This window comes from Sus scrofa, chromosome 14 (assembly GCF_000003025.6).
Source record: "Sus scrofa isolate TJ Tabasco breed Duroc chromosome 14, Sscrofa11.1, whole genome shotgun sequence".
Lineage (NCBI taxonomy): Eukaryota > Metazoa > Chordata > Mammalia > Artiodactyla > Suidae > Sus > Sus scrofa.
The window spans coordinates 74,597,672-74,614,894 of NC_010456.5; the positions used below are offsets into that span (position 1 = coordinate 74,597,672).

At 53.6% G+C, this 17,223-nt stretch overlaps 1 protein-coding gene across 8 annotated transcripts in view; it reads left to right on the top strand.

Annotated features, from left to right (window-relative positions):
* Positions 1-17,223, top strand: part of CDH23 (cadherin related 23) — a 467,077-nt gene that overhangs the window by 330,125 nt on the left and 119,729 nt on the right. For all 8 annotated transcript variants that reach the window (XR_002338421.1, XM_021072656.1, XM_021072657.1 and 5 more), the window contains 6 exons: positions 2,398-2,503; positions 3,502-3,629; positions 8,515-8,587; positions 10,587-10,703; positions 14,709-14,821; positions 15,867-15,974. Coding sequence is in view for 7 of the 8 variants with exons in the window: in XM_021072656.1 (XP_020928315.1) it covers positions 2,398-2,503; positions 3,502-3,629; positions 8,515-8,587; positions 10,587-10,703; positions 14,709-14,821; positions 15,867-15,974 (645 nt within the window). In the remaining variant the exon portion in view is untranslated. The remainder of the gene's footprint in view (positions 1-2,397; positions 2,504-3,501; positions 3,630-8,514; positions 8,588-10,586; positions 10,704-14,708; positions 14,822-15,866; positions 15,975-17,223) is intronic.

Genomic DNA, 17,223 nt, shown 5'->3' on the forward strand with positions numbered 1-17,223 from the left:
CATGGAAGGGGAAGCAGGAGGGAAGAGGCGGGCACAGTGAATTAGTTGAGAGCCAGGACCAGAATGTGAGACTCTGCCCTCCAAGCATCCTCCTGCAATGAGTCCCCACCACACCACACAGTGACCTCTGACCAGAAACTCCTTAATGTCCTCATACCCCTCCCCAGTCCGCCCACCCAGAGTGACAGGACTCAGAGGCTCTATTTACAACTTACTTCTTTTTTATTTTCCCTTTAACTTGTACTGTCCTTATTTCCCCCCTTGGGTATAGTTAGAGTTTTTCAGGTTTGTCTCAATGGTTTAAAAATAAATAAATAAAAGCACAAAATTCTTTAAACCAATGGCACATTGATTTTATTTCTGGGGGAGACATTTTTCTTCAGTTAGTATATCCCCACTTACTTACATGTAAACATTTGAAGATCAATTATTTGCAAATACAGTCTCTTTCAGTAAGACCATAGTTGCTCAAGGTATCAAGTTGTGTAGACAATGTTGGAAAACAGTGCAAGAGATCAGCAGTTGTTCACAGCAAATTCCCAAGAATGTCCGTGTGCAAACTGATTCTAAGTTCGCAATACTCAGTTCAAGAGCATGAGTCTTTGAAACCCAGCGTGAACCAGAGGAACTTCTTGGGAGAGAATGGCCCTTGGTGAATTGCACCTTGCGCATATGTGGAGGTTAAACTTGTTTTAATTTTTAGGTAGCTGCGTGGTTGTGTTCCAGTTTGCAATGCAGTCGTGAGAATCAGAGCTCATTAATGTCTTTCATTGCTTTCTTTACAACTGAATTGAATCTCTGTACATTAGATGTTCATACTCCTATCCAGTGACGTGAGTCCTTTTCTCAACTTGCATAGACCCATAATAGTGGTGCATCAAAGCGATGTGGTCTATGAAAATGACGTTAAGTACAAAAGCCCTGATACTAAAAACCTTTGTGTGTGTAGAGTTTTTCCAGATTCTTTTCAAGGCATTTTCTGGAGAGTGTTATATTTCCTTCATTTGTATTTTCTTTATTTTTTCTAATTTAATTTAATTTTTTTGCCTTTTTTTAGGGCCGTACCCACAGCATATGGAGGGTCCCAGGATAGGGATCGAATCAGAGCTACAGCCGCTGGCCCACACCACAGCCACTGCAATGTCAGGTCTGAGCCACGTCTGCGAACCACGCCACAGCTCATGGCAACACCAGATCCTTAACTCTCTGAACGAGGCCAGGGAATCAAACTTGCGTCCTCATGGATGCTGGTCAGATTTGTTTCTGCCGAGCCATGAGGGGAACTCCCATTTGTATTTTTTAAATTTTATTGAAGTATATTTGATTTCCAAGATTGTGTTAAGTTCTGCTCTGCAGCAAAGTGCTTCAGTTATATACATGTAGATATATATTCTTTTTCTTCTTAAAATTTTTTAAGATTTTTATTTTTTCTATTACAGTCAATAAAAACATGGAAAGCGTCACGAATTTGCATGTCATCCTTGTGCAAGGGCCATGCTAATCTTCTTGATACCATTCCAATTTTGGTATATGTGTGGCCGAAGCCAGCACTACAACTTATTTCTGAGGGAGATAGGGATGCAGGCAAGGTGGCAGGGGCAGCGTGGGGATACCCAGAAGGCAGGACCATGTGCCCACCCATCATGGACCCTGCCCTCCCTGCCCACCCAGCTCCTCTTACACCCTGAGCAGAGGGAGGCCCCTGGAGGCTCTCTAGGGTCAGAGACCTCTGAAAAGAGCCCATCAATGCAGCCACCCCAGAGACAGTCAAGGAGAAGGAAGACCCCTGTTCTAAGTGCCTTCTTCCCTTTTTGCATTCATGCAACATGCATTCATTAGACACCTAGCACTAACACAAGCACTAACACCTAGCACAGTGCCAAACGCGGCACTTAATGCTAGGAATCAGCTGCAGTCAAGAAACACATTTTCTGCTCATATGGAGTTGAGAGTCTGAGTGAGGAAGGCAGAAATTAAACAAGAAGTTTAGAGCCCAGTGTGGGGCAGGGGAACTAATAGGGTGCCCAGCCCAGGGCGCTGACCTAGTCTGGAGGACAGGGAAGGCCTCTGTGAGTAGGATGTTCAAACTGGGACCATGAGATGGTCCTGCCAGGTATGGTGGAGACCCCGTCCATCCTCTGGGTGAGGCCCGGCCTTCCTCTCTCCCCCTGGGCCTCCAACCCGCCCTCCAGATGCCCCAGGACACCTCCGCCCCTAACATGAGGTGTGTCTGCTGGGAGCCAGAGAGCAGCCTCCAGCTGAGGGACGAGGAGCCGAGAAGGCGGCTCTGAGAGGGGTCATCCCCCACCCCCACCCCACCCCGCTCCCAGGACCTGCCTTTTTCTGGCCCCAGGGTCACTGAAGGCTCATGGGCCCTGTCTGCCTTCTTCTTTCCAGGCAACAGACGAAGACTCCCCTCCCAACAACCAGATCACCTACAGCATCGTCAGCGCCTCCGCCTTCGGCAGCTACTTCGACATCAGCGTTTACGAGGGCTATGGAGGTATGTGGGGGGCAGGACGGAGGGGCCAGCCTGGGGTGGAGGGTCGGCTGGTAGGAGCAGGGCGGCATGCTTACACCTCTCTCGGGAGCGGGGCCCATCTGTCTCCCAGACACCTAGACCACTTGGGAGGCTGCCCCACAGCTCCTGTTGGCTGGAGCAGTCCATGGCATGGGTCACCTTTTCACAGACTCAAGATCTGTGTCTCAGATCGGCCACATCTTTCTCTGGGTCTTAGGCCCATAGCCAGCCAGGCGTCTGAAGTCACCCCAGTCTCCAGGGTCCCTGTGAAGAAAGGCTGCGTGGGCGGATCTGGTAGGGGGAGGCTTGTTAAGTAAGCTTCCCCATCTATCGGGGGTGCTACAGCCACCTCCCCGCCCTTCATGTGACCTTTCCCTGCTGGCTTAGTCGGGTCCATTCTCTAGACTCTGCCCTGCTTGCTACCTGTGAGTCCTGATCCCTGTTGTTGCGGTAACAACCTCAAGCTTCAAGATCCCAAGAGATCGCTTGTCTTGTTGTTGTTGAGGCAGCTAGGGCCAGAGACAGAGGATGACTTGCCCGGAGTCACACAGCAAAGCTGTCCAGGGAGGCCCTTGTGATCTGGCTCTTGGTTGCCTTTCTGCACTGGCCTCTCTGCACCATAATCCATAATCCAACCTCTCTGAACCCCTTGACAATCTCTCCCCTTACAGGGATCACTTCCATGATTTTGCAGAGTCTGTTCCTATTCCTTCTGCTGGGAAAGCCCTTCCTCCCTATCCCTTTGCCCTATGTCCTTTTTTTTTTTTTTTTTTTTTTTTGGTTTTTAGTGCTGCACCTGTAGCATACAGAGATTCCTAGGCTAGGTAAGGCTCCAGGAGTTCAGAGGCAGGAGGGGAGAACAAGGCAGAGGTGGCTCAGGCCAAGCCAGCCTCACCCTCTCTGCCCAAAGGGGAGCCCTGGCTGGACAGACCTGGGAAGTCTGCTTACAGAGGGCCTGGGGCCCCATCCTGTCATTTCAGTTATCAGCGTGAGCCGCCCCCTGGATTATGAACAGATACCCAATGGGCTGATTTATCTGACGGTCATGGCCAAGGACGCCGGCCACCCCCCTCTGAACAGCACCGTCCCCATCACCATCGAGGTGTTTGTAAGTACCCAGGGGGCACACTGGCCTTGTCTTTCCAGAATATGGGGTGATGAGTGCTTCCCAGCGTTGGGGGCCCTGCCAGAACCCTGTGTCCCCACATCCTTCCTTAGCTGTCCCCACAACTCAGACGGTCCCTTAGCAGCTCAGCTCAGCCAGGGAAGGCGCAGGCCTGGGCCCCAAGAAGAGCCTGATGGTCCTGTTCTAACATCATCCAGGGGCCTCAGGACACCCTCGAAGGAAGAACAGGAGCTGGAGCGCCAGCAGGGAGGGAATGCGATGGGTTTCTTCCTTTACAACCACATTCCGTGAAGTTCAAGGGAATTCCTGGAAGGTCATCTTCTCTCTTCTGACTGTCTCTCTGGGCTCCTCTTTCTTCTTTACTTCCTTTTTCCACTCCTCTGAAGATCTAAAGGGGCCTGAAGCCAAACCACAGCTTGTCTGATGTGAATATCAAGCACCTCTTAGCGCTTTCTGTGTCTGAAATTATCAGTCGCTGAATCCATCTCCACACTGGTTCATTGGCCCCGTGCAGCTCCCCCAGTGATTCCAGGGACAAAGACTGTGGTCTGACACCACCGGTAGGCATTTCGCCCCCCCAGTGCCCCACCCCCCACCCATCTCATAAATGCCGCTGCCCCCCGGGAGGGTGAATGCATATGCTCATAGAAGAGTTAGTGCATCACCAGCTCCAGGAGGGATTCAATCAGATTGTCGGGTTAGGAGATTTCGTTGAGATCTGACAAAAGCTCCAGGAAAATCTTGCCCAGGGCAGGTTGCTGGATGACCTTCCTGTCCCAGATGGCTTCGCCAACAGCCTCTGGTGCTGCCCCATACCTGGCTCTCATGAGCCTCATCCTCTCAACCTGAGGCCGAGGCTCAGGACCATCTCTGGGTAGGGGACCCTACTTGCTTGCAGAAAAGTCTGGGTGAGCAGTGATGGAAGAGTCAAGGTTGATGCCTGGGGGGCGCACCGCAACTGGGCATGTGGGAGCAGGATTTGGGGTAACAGAGGATGGAGAGGCTCTGCAGAACCAGGTCCAGCAAAAGGAAGAGCATGGCCTGGGGCCCTGCATCTGGCAGTTCAGGCTCCAGGGAGTGGCCAGGAGGACAGGGCAGCATAGATCCACAGAAGCCTACCTTTAACCTACTGCCACCTACCTTGAAGTGCCAAGAGTCATGGTGGAGAACCAGAGTGGCTCCCTGTTGATCCTGGCCACATCCTGGGATTCTTTCCCATGTAGCTCTGACCGTGACCACAGCCACCAAACATGACCTTGGTTTCCCAGTCTTGACCACAGTCCCCACACCCCCTTAAGCCTGGCCACACTCCTAACCCTGACCAACCCACCCATCACTTTCAGCCAGCGTCATGCTCTCTCTGTTCAAGCAAGCGGTGAATTCTTCCTGTGTACACGGTGCAGTAGGTCCTGGGGGGATCTGAAGATGACAGTGAATCCTGCTCCCCCCACAAGGAGGCACTATGACTAGAGACAGGAGCATGGCCTCGGAAGTATAGGGCTTTGAAACCCAGCTGTGTGACCTGGGGTTCTTTTCCTCTCCGAGCCTCAGTTTCCTCCTCTGCAGAATGGGGATACTCGTGGTACTGCCACATGATAGTGCAATGATTAGATGGGATCATGCAGGTAGTTCCTAGCCATGTGGGCTTTGGTGCTGTCATCACAGCTGAGAAGACAGAAGGTGTGCCAGCAGCAGCATCCATGCACCAGGCACTCTGGTGCGAAGGGAAGTTCCAGAGAACCTAGCCAGGCTGAGGAGGACGCTCTCCAGGCTTTGGGGAACTGAAAGTGGGAGAGGGTGAGAGTCGGGAAAATTTAGAGAAATAAATTGAGGTGGAAGGTTGGCAGAATTGACCAAATGGAAATTCAAACTTGAGCTCCATGCTGTTCTAGGCGCTTTCTCGTTAACGTAGTCTCTTTTAGTCCCATTCTACAGATGAGGCAGCTGAGGCTTAGGGGAAGGATCATAGCTGGTCCATGGTCACCAGCGCCTTTCTGACTTTCTGGCTAGTAAGTGGCATTTGAATTTGCTTCCAATCCTTGTAAGCTAGGATTTGAACCTTGACCTGTCTGACTCCTAGGTTCATGTTCTTTCTACCACATCCCTAGGCTTGGAGCCTTGGGCATCCCAGTCTTCATGTGACTGAGACCATTGCTCCTCCAAGTTCACACGGGTTCCCTGGGCGTCTTCTTAAAATGCAAATTCATGGGGAGTTCCTATCATGGCTCAGTGGTTAACGAATCCGACTAGGAACCATGAGGTTGCGGGTTCGATCCCTGGCCTTGCTCAGTGGGTTAACGATCCGGCGTTGCCGTGAGCTGTGGTGTAGGTTGCAGACACGGCTCAGATCCCGAGTTGTTGTGGCTCTGGTGTAGGCCAGTGGCTACACCTTCAATTAGACCTCTAGCCTGGGAACCTCCATAAGCTGCAAGAGCGGCCCATGAAATGGCAAAAAGACAAATTAAAAAAAAAAAATGCAAATTCACATTTAGCACATCTGAGGAAGGACTGAGGTTTTTTCTTTCTAACATGCTCCCAGGAGATGGCGATGTTTCTGATCAGGGGACCACACGTTGGGTAGCAAGGCCTTCAAAGATCCGCCCTTATGGAGTCTTGAGACCCAGGGATTGCCCCAAACCCCAGCCTACCTCCCAGCCTGTGGTCAATTAAGGGACCTGGGGAGGGCCTCTTTCTCTTTTTGCCTCAAATGGAGCCAGAACAGGAAGAGGATGGCCCAGGGACAGAACTGACCTTTTATCCACTCTGAATAAAAGAGTGGCCAGCAGCCTCAGCCTCCCTCCTTGACATCAGGGAGTGGGGGCTTCATGTCCAAGGACAGGTAGAGCCAAGAATCCACCTTGCTCCCTCCTCAGCGAGCCAGCCTGTGCCCTGGCATGGAGCCACCTCAGAGCCTTGATGCGGGTCAGCAAGGGCCCTGCACTTTCCTCCCGGGTCTGCCCTGGCCCCTGGCCACAGGGCGGGTCTGGCAACAGAGACAGGTGCCACCTTGACTGTGGCTGAACGTCGTCTCTCGAGCAGGACTTTGGGATGGTGGAATCGCTTGTGTCTAAAGACCGTACTTGAAAAGGTCGCCGCCTCCGGGTTGATTTTGCACGTGGGTGATTTTTAAGTAGCTGTCACTTGGCTGAGCTGTCTCCTCCCTCCAGCAAAGGGATTTTCTCTCCACTTGGAGGAAAAAAAAAGAAAAGAAAAGCCCCAGTGGAGATGGAGTTGATGGCAGCACAGGTTGGCGGGGAGGGGGAGAGGCAGATCAAGGGGACAGGATTGTGGGAGGAGGGGTGGGCAAATGGAGCCAGGTGATTCCTTTTCATCCACTGCTTGTTGGTTTTTAATAAAGAAGTCAAACTCGGTTTGTAGATTTCCCATTAGGGGACAATAAGCTTTTGTAGAGGGAGCCGCTGAATTAGAACTAATAGCGAATGCAGCGCCAGGATCCGGGGAAATATCACCGCTAATAAGTTTCTGCCTCATGCTCTGTCACTGACATTCTCCGTGCCGTTCCGTGCAGCCAAGCAGAAGGCTTAAATATATACATGTATGGGGCACCCATGCCCACACCGGGGACGCCTGGGCGTGCCCCTGGGCGTGCCCCTGGGCATTGGATGTCGGGCAGGTCCTCATGCTGTCATTTCCCTGAGGCTGGGGAGGGGACAGGTCAGCTGGAGCTGGCGTGTGTGGTCCAGAGCCAGGGACTGGATTGGGAAAGAAAAACCTCTCGGGGCACCCATCATCCTGGCACGACAAGAGTCTCCAAAGTCCCAAGGGGTGGGCAGCCAGATATCAGGCCACCTCTTTCTTCATGTTTGCTCAGCCGGAAGTGACTCCAGCAGAAGGGGCTCACTGAAGGAGTCTCCCCCTCAGAGGGCTCCCAGTCCATGGGGGGAATGAGGCCTAGGATGCCTGCATCCCTGAAAACTGAAGCCTGCAGACTCCCCAGGGGGCTGACCCCTGAGCTGCGTGCTGGGCTCTTGGGTAAAGGGGAGGAGGCCCTGAGTCGGGGTCGGGGTAGGGTAGGCCATGAGGCTTCCTCCAAGAGGGGAACAGGGAGGAATTCTTGTTGAATAGTTGCAAAAACAGTGGTGAGGATGAAAGTCGTAAAGGATGGGAAAGTCTCCCTGAGATTTTGGAGGAGCTGCAGGAGGAGATGGAGGCTGTGCCTGGACACCCCTGCCAGCTCAGCCTATGGATCCCGCACCGTTTCCCAGCCACTGTCCTTCTCTCCTAGTCACTGGTGAAGGGATTGCTCCAGAACCAGAGCTGGTGGTTCTGGGCCAGGTTTGCCCAGGCAGGTGGAAGGGCTATTATTGTGGGTGTGCAGATGGGGCTGAATTCAGTCTTTGGGAGCCCCCTGCTCCCTGCCTGCACTTTGTACTTCAGCATCTTCTAGGTTGAAGTATTCCTTTCTCCTTCCATTACTAGGAGGGAGAATGTTGATGGCAGCGTTCCTAGAACTTTCCATCATCATCTTGCCAGAGCTGGATGGGAAGGTCTGAGTGTGGGGGCTGATGAGCTGAGGGTGGGAGTGTGGGTCTCCCCAGGAGACCGACGGGGAGAGCTAGGGGAGCTGGGAGTCATAGGCTATCCCCACTGCTGCCTTCATTCTCCGTCTCTCTGGCCATCACTTCCCGACCCCCACGTTTCCCCAAATCCTGCTTTGCATCCTTGAACTGTAGCCTAGCCAGAGGGCCACCTGGCCACCTCATGACCCCCCGCCTGGCTCTGGTTATACATTGAGGCCAGAGGTCCTCAGTGCCAGCTGTGCCCAGCCTCCCCTCAGTGCCAACCTGGGATGCTGACCAGCCCCAACCGCCTCCCTGGCTCCTGCATCTATCTTTTTTCTTTTCAGGATGAAAACGACAACCCTCCCACCTTCAGCAAGCCTGCCTACTTTGTCTCTGTAGTGGAGAACATCATGGCAGGTATAGCCCCAGCGAGGAAGGCATGAGGGCAGGAGCCCAGTGGGCACGAGGCTGAGGGGGTGCAGACCTGACCTTACCCTTGTCCTTGTGAGAGCCCCATGCCCTCCCTGTCTAGTTCCCATGACAAGTGGAGCCTCTAGAGATGTCCAGTGGCCTGCCAGTCCACAGTTCTTTATGGAACACCTACTGTGTGCAGATACTCCCCTAGGCGCTTGGTCCCTTCTCCTCTGCAGCTACAGTTCTCATGCTGGAAGAGAAAAATGACCAATGATTAACTCAGCAACCTTGGTTAAACAAGAGTGTGCAGAGAGTTTTAAGATGACAGGGCTGTGAAGCCGGTCCCAGGGCCCATGATGGCCAAGGGGTCACCTCGGAGAATGGCATGTGTTCCTAGGTGAGGACGAGAATGGGAGGCTCATCCCTGGGCCGCATTTCAGCTTGCACACCCAGGGCCACCAGCTCCACACTCAGGTTTAGGGGAGCTGCTATGTCCTCGGCGCAGGCTGGAAGTGGCCTCCCTACAGCCAGAAGTGGGTGTTCTCCAGGAGCAACTCACATCAGGAGTTGCTGCAGCAGCTAGAGGGGTCAGGGGATGACTGGAGGAGCACAGGAATAGCTGGAAGTCAGGGTTCAGCTGGAGTCAGACAGCTGGAGGAGGGTCTGTTATAGGAGTCAGGGTCAGCTGGAGTCAAGGACAGCAGGAGGCAGGGAACTGCTGGCGTCAGAGGCAACCTTCCCTGGCACCACAGGCCCTTCTAACAAGAGCCTCTGGGTGCCTTCCTGGTGTCTGATGATTTGCAGGGCAGGTGCCAGGCTGTGCCCAGCCTATCCTTCCCCATCCTGGGCACCCCCTGGAGAGGATCACTGCAGAAGTGGCCCCCTGAGCTCCTCATCATTCCCAGAGACTCTGACAGGGAGAGGCCTTCATCCCGGCGCTCGATCCTCTTGCAAGTTGAACGAGCTGGGATAAAGGAGGGTGTCACAGCAGATGTACCTCTCCTCCCGCTCAGGGCGGGACTGAAAGTCACAGCAGAGACCCGACAGCTACCAGGAGGGGCCCAGAAGGAACTGACGGTTCAAGGCCCCCGGCCTGGTCCCTCACCCCCCAAGGGTCTGGTGACTCATCAGCACAGTGGTTACCAGGGTCTGCTTCAGTGACAGCTGCCGTGAGCTGGGCCTGTGCCCCAGGTTTTATCCCTCAAAATCCTCACCAACAACCCCACAAGTCGGGCTTTAGAGTTAGACCCATTTTACAGGGCACCCATTTTCCAAGTGCCCAGCCCTTGCCAGAGGTCCCGCTGGATTCCAGCCTGGGTGTGGCGGCTCCCGGAGCACACACACGGACCCTCCTCGCCACCCCGCCAGAGCTGGCCTGGCTGTTGGGTGGCAGGAGGAAGCCGAAAGCCCTGGCCGGCACGGCTGCAGGTCAGACTGCCCGCAGGGTCTGGCCAGGCAGCTGGATAAGGCTGGTCCTCCGACCCAGGACTTCACAGAGATGGAAATGAAGGTGAGGCCTGAACTGGGCATTAAAGAGAAAAAAGAAAAAAAAAAAAAAAAAAAAAAAACTCTTATAAATTCCCCTTGCGAATGAGATAAAGTAAGACCAAAATTGAAGACAATAAATGTAGAATAATTTAATGCGGAGCTTTATTCCTTTTTGAGTCACAGTCAAAGGTGGTCAATCTGAGTGCTGGCCAGTCAGGGCCGGGTGGGGGGAGGCAGTGGCACGCAGTTGGACCTGAAGTGGGTCGGGGGAGGGGGTGGGCCTGATCCCATGGAGCCTTGTCGCCATGCAGCCCAGGAATCTGGGCCACCGGAGCAAGTGGTAGATCCCACTCCCATCCCTGAGTCGTCCCTGAGGCAGGCTTCCCACCCCCGGAAGGCTTTTCCCCAGGAGGTCCCAACTCGTCCCCCTGAGCCTGTGCCCATGTCCTGCTGCCGGAGCCTGGGGCTGTGAGCCCAGGGTGAGCAGCCCCCAACGCCTGTTGTCCCCCTGAAGGAGCCACGGTGCTGTTCCTGAATGCCACGGACCTGGACCGCTCCCGAGAGTACGGCCAGGAGTCCATCATCTACTCCCTGGAGGGTTCCTCCCAGTTTCGGATCAACGCCCGCTCAGGTGAGCCCCCGCAGCCGTGTCCCCTGCGCCTCAGGCCGGTGTGCCACACCCAGCCCGGGGACCGGCCTCTGGGCCAGGGTCTCCTCCCTTTCGCAGGAGGCCCATGTTCTCCAGCAGATCAGCTTTGAGCACCTGGTTTTATCCCTGAAACATCAACTTGAGCAAGATGAGCAATCTTACCAAAAATACCACAACATTAATTCCTTTACCGAAGAATGTCTTTCAGCGGTAACAAGCCCTGTTAGGTTTAAAATGTGTTCCACTTTACAAATATCTGGCTAACAAACCACATTTCAGGGACATCTTCAAACTGAGGCATCTCCCATGCCTGCCTGCCAACCCTCATCCCTGCTCAGCTACCAAACTTTTTTTTTTTTTTTTTGCTTTTTAGGGCCGCACCCACAGCGTATGGAAGTTCCCAGGCCTGGGGTTGAATCAGAGCTACAGCTTCCGGCCTGCAGCACAGCCACGGCAATGGGGGATCTGAGCCGAGTCTGTAACCTACACCGCAGCTCACAGCAATGCCATATCCTTAACCCACTGAGCGAGGCCAGGGATCGAACCTGCCTCCGTCCTCATGGATTGTAGTCAGATTCGTTTCTGCTGAGCCACAACGGGAACTCCTCAAGCTTTCTTGAATCCTGGCTCCTCTTCCTAATGTGGTGTGTGCCTCGGTTTCCCCACCTGCAGAGGGCTGCTGTGAACTCAGTCATTACAGAGAACTCAGAGTAGCCCTTGGCAGGTAGTAGGTGCTAACAGGTTATTATCATTATTCCCTTGGGTTTTTTCACCCTGGGCCCCTGGAGCTCCCTGCTCAGCCTGTATTTCTCCCCTTTCTTCATATTTCCTTGTGCCTCCCTCCAGTTTTCTCTCCTCCTTGAAGCGGAGAGAGAAGGGAGGCAGAAAAAAGCAACAAGAGTCCCCAGGCTTCTAAGGCGGAAGCTGGGATGAGGAGACCCCTGGACATCCCTTCTTACCTTCACTCAGATACAGTGGCAATGGCCTGCTCTCTGCCAGGTGCTGTTCTGGGGAGCAGGATGGAGTGACACGGCTCCACCCTCACAGGGTCCCAAGTCAGCGTAGGCAGGGTGTAAGGCTCCCCACTTATAAGTACATTTCTGTACTAGGTAGGGGAACTGTAGATGCCAGACAGGCAACCACTGAAACCTCAGTGGCTTAACAGTAGACATTCTGGCTCACACGGCAGCCCATGGGGTGTTCAGTGGACAGCCTTCCGCAAGGTGGTTCTGGGACCCAGGCCCCTTCCGTGCTGTGGCTTCAAGGTCAACGCAGAGGAAAGAGGGAACGTGAGGTATTGAACCGGCTGTTCATGGGTCAGGCCTGGAGGGAACATCCATCGCTTGTGTCCACCTGCCATTGGCCAGACCAGGCAATGGCCCCACCTAGTGGCAAGGAAAGGGGGGGGGGAAATGTCATAGTCCCCAGCCCGGCAGCCCCTCTCAAATAACCGTTTCTGGCCTGGAAAAGGGGTGGAGATCTTTGGACACTGGCCATCCTTGCCTCCAGGGCACTAAGTCCTCCTGCTACCCACGTCTCCTGCTTCAAGTCTTCCTTCAGTCTCTCTCTCATCCCCCTTCCTGGAATCTTGGGGAACAGGTGGCTAGTGCTGACCGGTACAAAGACTGAACACATACAAGGCCATCTTGAGTCTTCTGTGCCACCTCTGACAAAACAGGGGCCTCCCTCCCTGCCCTCAAGAGCATCCACCCTCGGCAAGCCCATGTTTCTAGGGAGCTCAGAGTAATAACCTGACTGAACGTTAACCAGGCACTCAGCCCTACTCTAAGTGCTCTGACCAGCATCACTGCCACACCGTGAGGCAGGTGCTAGCCTTACATTATCCCCATTTTCCAGATGAGGACACAGAGGCTTAGAAGAGGTTAAGTCACTTGACTGAGGACATGCAGAGCCTGCACTTCTGACTCCGGAGCCAAAACTTTCACCTATAAAGCCAGGCAGAGCTGCGCGCTGCCCCCTGTCCCTGCGGCGGGCACGCTGACCTTTTAGCACCTACCCAGCCAGGGACTCCATCTGCACCCCGGGGCCTTTAATAATGACACAGACATTTTCGTGCTACCTTAACACGGCTCCTTCAGCTCCAAAGGTGTAAGCGTTTTCCTCTGAGCGCCTTGGTCAAATTAGCAAGGGCCGCTCCACAAAGGTGGCCTTAATTGGATCTAATTTCCCAGACAGGAAGAGCCATCTATCATGCCGACAAGTTCATGTTTAAAACTTTTTAGAGATTAATTTTGTCCTCGCCTGGCCAATTAATTGACACCACCCCAGCGAGGAACGTGGCTCAGCGGGCAGACTTTTGCCAGGCTTTTGTTCCTGGCCTTAGCTCCTGCCCTGGTCCCCACCCCCAGTTCCCTTCTTGGCCCTGCACAGGCCAGAGGCCAGGCCAGTGTGGCAAGAAAGGAAATGTGAGAGTGGCAGGGTCCTGAGGACCACAGGCCCAGCTCCCTTATTTTACCATAGAGGAAACCAAGCACAGAGAAGTTAAGTAACCTGCCCCAGGTCACACAGCTCAGGCAATGGGTTAAGAACGTGGATAACACACAGTCCCTGCCCTCAGAGATCTCTCATAACCCTTTGGAAGGCAACGAGCATTTTCTGAGAAAATGTGGGGAACTTCACCTACAGTTATTTAATCCTTACCACAGCTCTGAATCAAAGGCGTACTGGGTTCTCTTGGCCAGATGAGAAAACTGAGGTTCAAAGAAACTAACTTACCCAAAGCCAGGCATCTAGAAAGGGCCAGCATCAGAACTCAGAGCTGAGTTTCACTGTCCTCAAAGCATCGGCTCTTTCCCATGGCCCATGTGAGATGGTAGATGGCCTGGCCCCCATAATGTCCCAAAGCTGGCCTGTACTGGCTCATACCTGCTCTTTAAAGTCCACTGTATATATCTTTGCCCAAGTCCATGTTCAATGCCATTGAGTGGGTAGCTTAAAATGGGTCCCGCTGGGAATATTTATAACCAGGGAAATCAGCAAATTCCATTTTTTTTCCTTCGGGGAGCCAGTTGTCAAACACTTAACTGTCACACAACTACCAGGTGACGTCCATATTTTAGTCATACTGAAATACAAGGAAAAGCCAAAAACAGGCTGACAGAGGTAATGGTCTATTTTAAATGCTTATCTTTAAAAAAAAAATAGCTTATTTATACACAAAAAAAAAATGCAAGGCCCTGTAATTAGGTTATACACAAGGTAATTGAGGAAATTCTTTTCTAACTATTAAATCTCAATGCACTGTAGGTTGAGCTGTCCAGAATGAGTCACCAGTTGGAACATGTGTGAGGCCCATGGTGTATTTCAGTCCTGTTGTTATATTTCTGTGACCATATGACTAAGCAGTGCCAGGTGCCATTCAAAGTTTTCCATGGAGTTCCCCTCGTGGCTCAATGGTTAATGAATCTGACTAGGAACCATGAGGTTGCAGGTTCAATTCCTGGCCTCGCTCAGTGGGTTAAGGATCCAGTGTTGCCATGACCTGTGGTGTAGGTCGCAGACATGGCTCAGATCTGGTGTGGCTGTGGCCAGCAGCTGTAGCTCCTATTGGACCCCTAGCCTGGGAACTTCCATATGCCACGGGAGCGGCCCTAAGAAAGGGGGGGAGGGCAAATAGTTCCAAGTGATAAAGCCAGAGAGATGATGTTAAGAGTCTGAGAAGTCCTTTGTGACTGAGCTTGAGGCCAAATGGCCCTTCTATTTTCCAGCCCCTAACCCCATAGTCAGCCTAAATTTTCCCACATCTGAAAATACCTCCTCCTCCAAAAATAATTCCTCCAATGGGGTTACATTGCCCAGCTCTGGGATTCTGTTCCCAAAACCGCTCCCCACCCCCACACCCCATGCACACACCTGCTGCCAGGTCCCTTGATCTTTCAAGTGTCTCTTTTACACCTTTGCGGCTTCCTCCTCCCTCATTCTCTCCTTGGCCCACCCAAACTCTCTCACCACCCCTCTCCCCTGCAGGTGAAATTACCACCACCTCCCTGCTTGACCGTGAGACCAAGTCTGAGTACATCCTCATCGTCCGGGCAGTGGACGGGGGCGTGGGCCACAACCAGAAAACTGGCATCGCCACTGTGAGTGCCCACCCCTCTCGTACCCCAAGCTCCCCACTTGCCAGCCGGGCTGCTGCCCCCAGCTCATCTTCAGCTTGCACCTCTTAGGCCTCTTGTGTCCTGAGCAGTGTGCAGCCTTGTGGGAGCAGAGGTAGGGTGGCAGGTACCAGTTCATTGGTGACCAAGGTGAGCCCTGGAGCCTCCACAGTGGAGGGAAGAAAGGCACTCCTGCCTGGGACATGGGGACACTTGGGAGGAATAAGCACTCTCTCCTCTGCCCTCAGAGCCCAGCTGGGCAGATGGTATGGGCCCCTCCTTGCCTTGGCACCTGCTAAGAACGGAGCAGGTATTCTTGCCAGGAAAAGAATCCCAGAGCAAGATGCAGGGCCCTTGAGGGTTCCTGAGGGCCTGTTACCACCCCACCCTTACCTTTGCAGTACCAAGCAATGATGCCCGGGTTTCCTTGACCACTAAGATCAGAGTCCAACCCAGGGCCTTGGTGCCTCCAGGAGTAGGAAGCTAGAGAAGACCATTTGAGGGTCCTAACTGAGCCCTTAGCTGCAGAAAAAAGTTGGAGGAGAAGAAGCCAAAAGAGCAGCCAACAGTTCCCCCTAGCCACTCCCCTCCTCCTCCTCCTCCACTTTCTTGCTTTCCCTTGGGAGCCCTCTCCTGCCCTCTCAGCCCTCACCCGACCTAAAACAGCTGTCCCCATCCTACCCAGGCAGAGGGGCTGGGGTTACTGCCATTAGCCAGAAAAACCCCAGTCACCTATGTGGTCATGGGAGGCACCTGCTAATAGGACTCAGGGCTCTATAAACAATTTACCTGCATGACAGGTGAGCAGGGAAATTGCTTGGCTTGTAGCTGAAACTGACAGGGGAAGATCTAGGAATTCTATCAGATTCCCCACCTCAAACCTCCTCCACCCTGAGGGTCTTGGCTCCCATCTGTCCTTGAAAGCCCAGGCCCTGCGCTCAAAGTCTGTGGAGCGGGTGGAATTCATGTCAAGATGCACCAAGGGCAGCACAGCTAGGTGTGTCCCACAGCGCCCCTTGTGGCTTCGCAGGTGAACATCACCCTCCTGGACATCAATGACAACCACCCCACCTGGAAGGACGCTCCCTACTACATCAACCTGGTGGAGATGACCCCTCCGGACTCTGACGTGACCACGGTGAGTGGTGGCGGGAAGCGGAGCTGCCAGGCTGCCCTTTGAGGAGCGTTTGCCATTCCCACGTGAGCCTTATGGGCCTGCCAACACCGGGCTGATGGATTTAAAGTTTCCCCCTGAGCCAGCTCTTAGAAGAGAGTTCCAGAAGGTCTCTTGCATGGTGAAAGGTAGTCACAGGTAGGGGAAAGTCTTCACACAGTCCTCGGGGACAGTGAGCTCCAGGCTTTGTCAAAAGCAGCACAGGCAGCCCTGAGAACAGTGCCAGAGGAGCTAGGGCTGGTCCAGCTATAGCCGCCCTTTCCCTGAGACTCCAGGATCCTGGCCACCCCCTCAGGAGAGCCCCTGGCCTCCCCTGGCAAGGCTCAGATCCCTCCCTTGAACCACACAAGCTTCAGCTCTGCCCTCAGTGCCTTCCTTCGCCTCTTCTGTCACTGCAGCCATTGGCCTCTGTCACCTGGCCCAGGGCTGCCCCAGCAGGGGCTTCAGAGTTGACTCAGGGATTTTTCTGATTTGGAATGTTCCCAGTCTATGTGGGTTCCTGTGTGTGCTGTGTGCATGGAGGTGACACTGGGTGGGGAGCAGGAGACACACCAAAGCCTCAGGGCATCCAGAAGGGAGAGCAGCATCCTGGGGGAGCTGAGGAAAACCACAGTCAAGCACCCCACTCCATCTGCTCTGCTCTGGCCCTTTTATGAGGCCTTCTTTTCTCCTATATCTGTACCCCATTTGGTCTCATTCGGGGAGGCTTCTCCCCAAACGTCCAGCCCCACAGCCACTAGCCAGTCTTATGATGGACATGAATCTGACAGATCATGACAACCTCATTTACTGAACGTCTGGGACGTGCCAGGGTCTGTGCTGGGCACGTCTCATGAATCCTCTCTTCCTCATAGTGACTCACGTGGCAGATGGAGTCCTTGCTTCCTCTGTACAATGGAGGAAATGGAGATTCAGTGTTTGTGGGGTTTGTCTGAGGTCCCAGAGCTAGTAAGATAATAGGAGATAGTGTTAGGATGCAAACCCAGGTCTGTCTGACTTTAAGCCACCTGCCCTTTAGCCCTCTGCTGGCTCAGGGGTGCTCTGACAGGTGGCCCAGATCCTGAGAAACTGAAGAACTCGAGTGGGATGGGAGAAGCTTTCATATCCAGCTTTCTAGGGAGGCTGCCCCATCCCCCCTGAGTTCAAGCAACCTTGGGCTGGTGATGCCAAGCCTCCCCGCCCCCGCCCCTCAGCAACCACAGTCTGTAGTGAC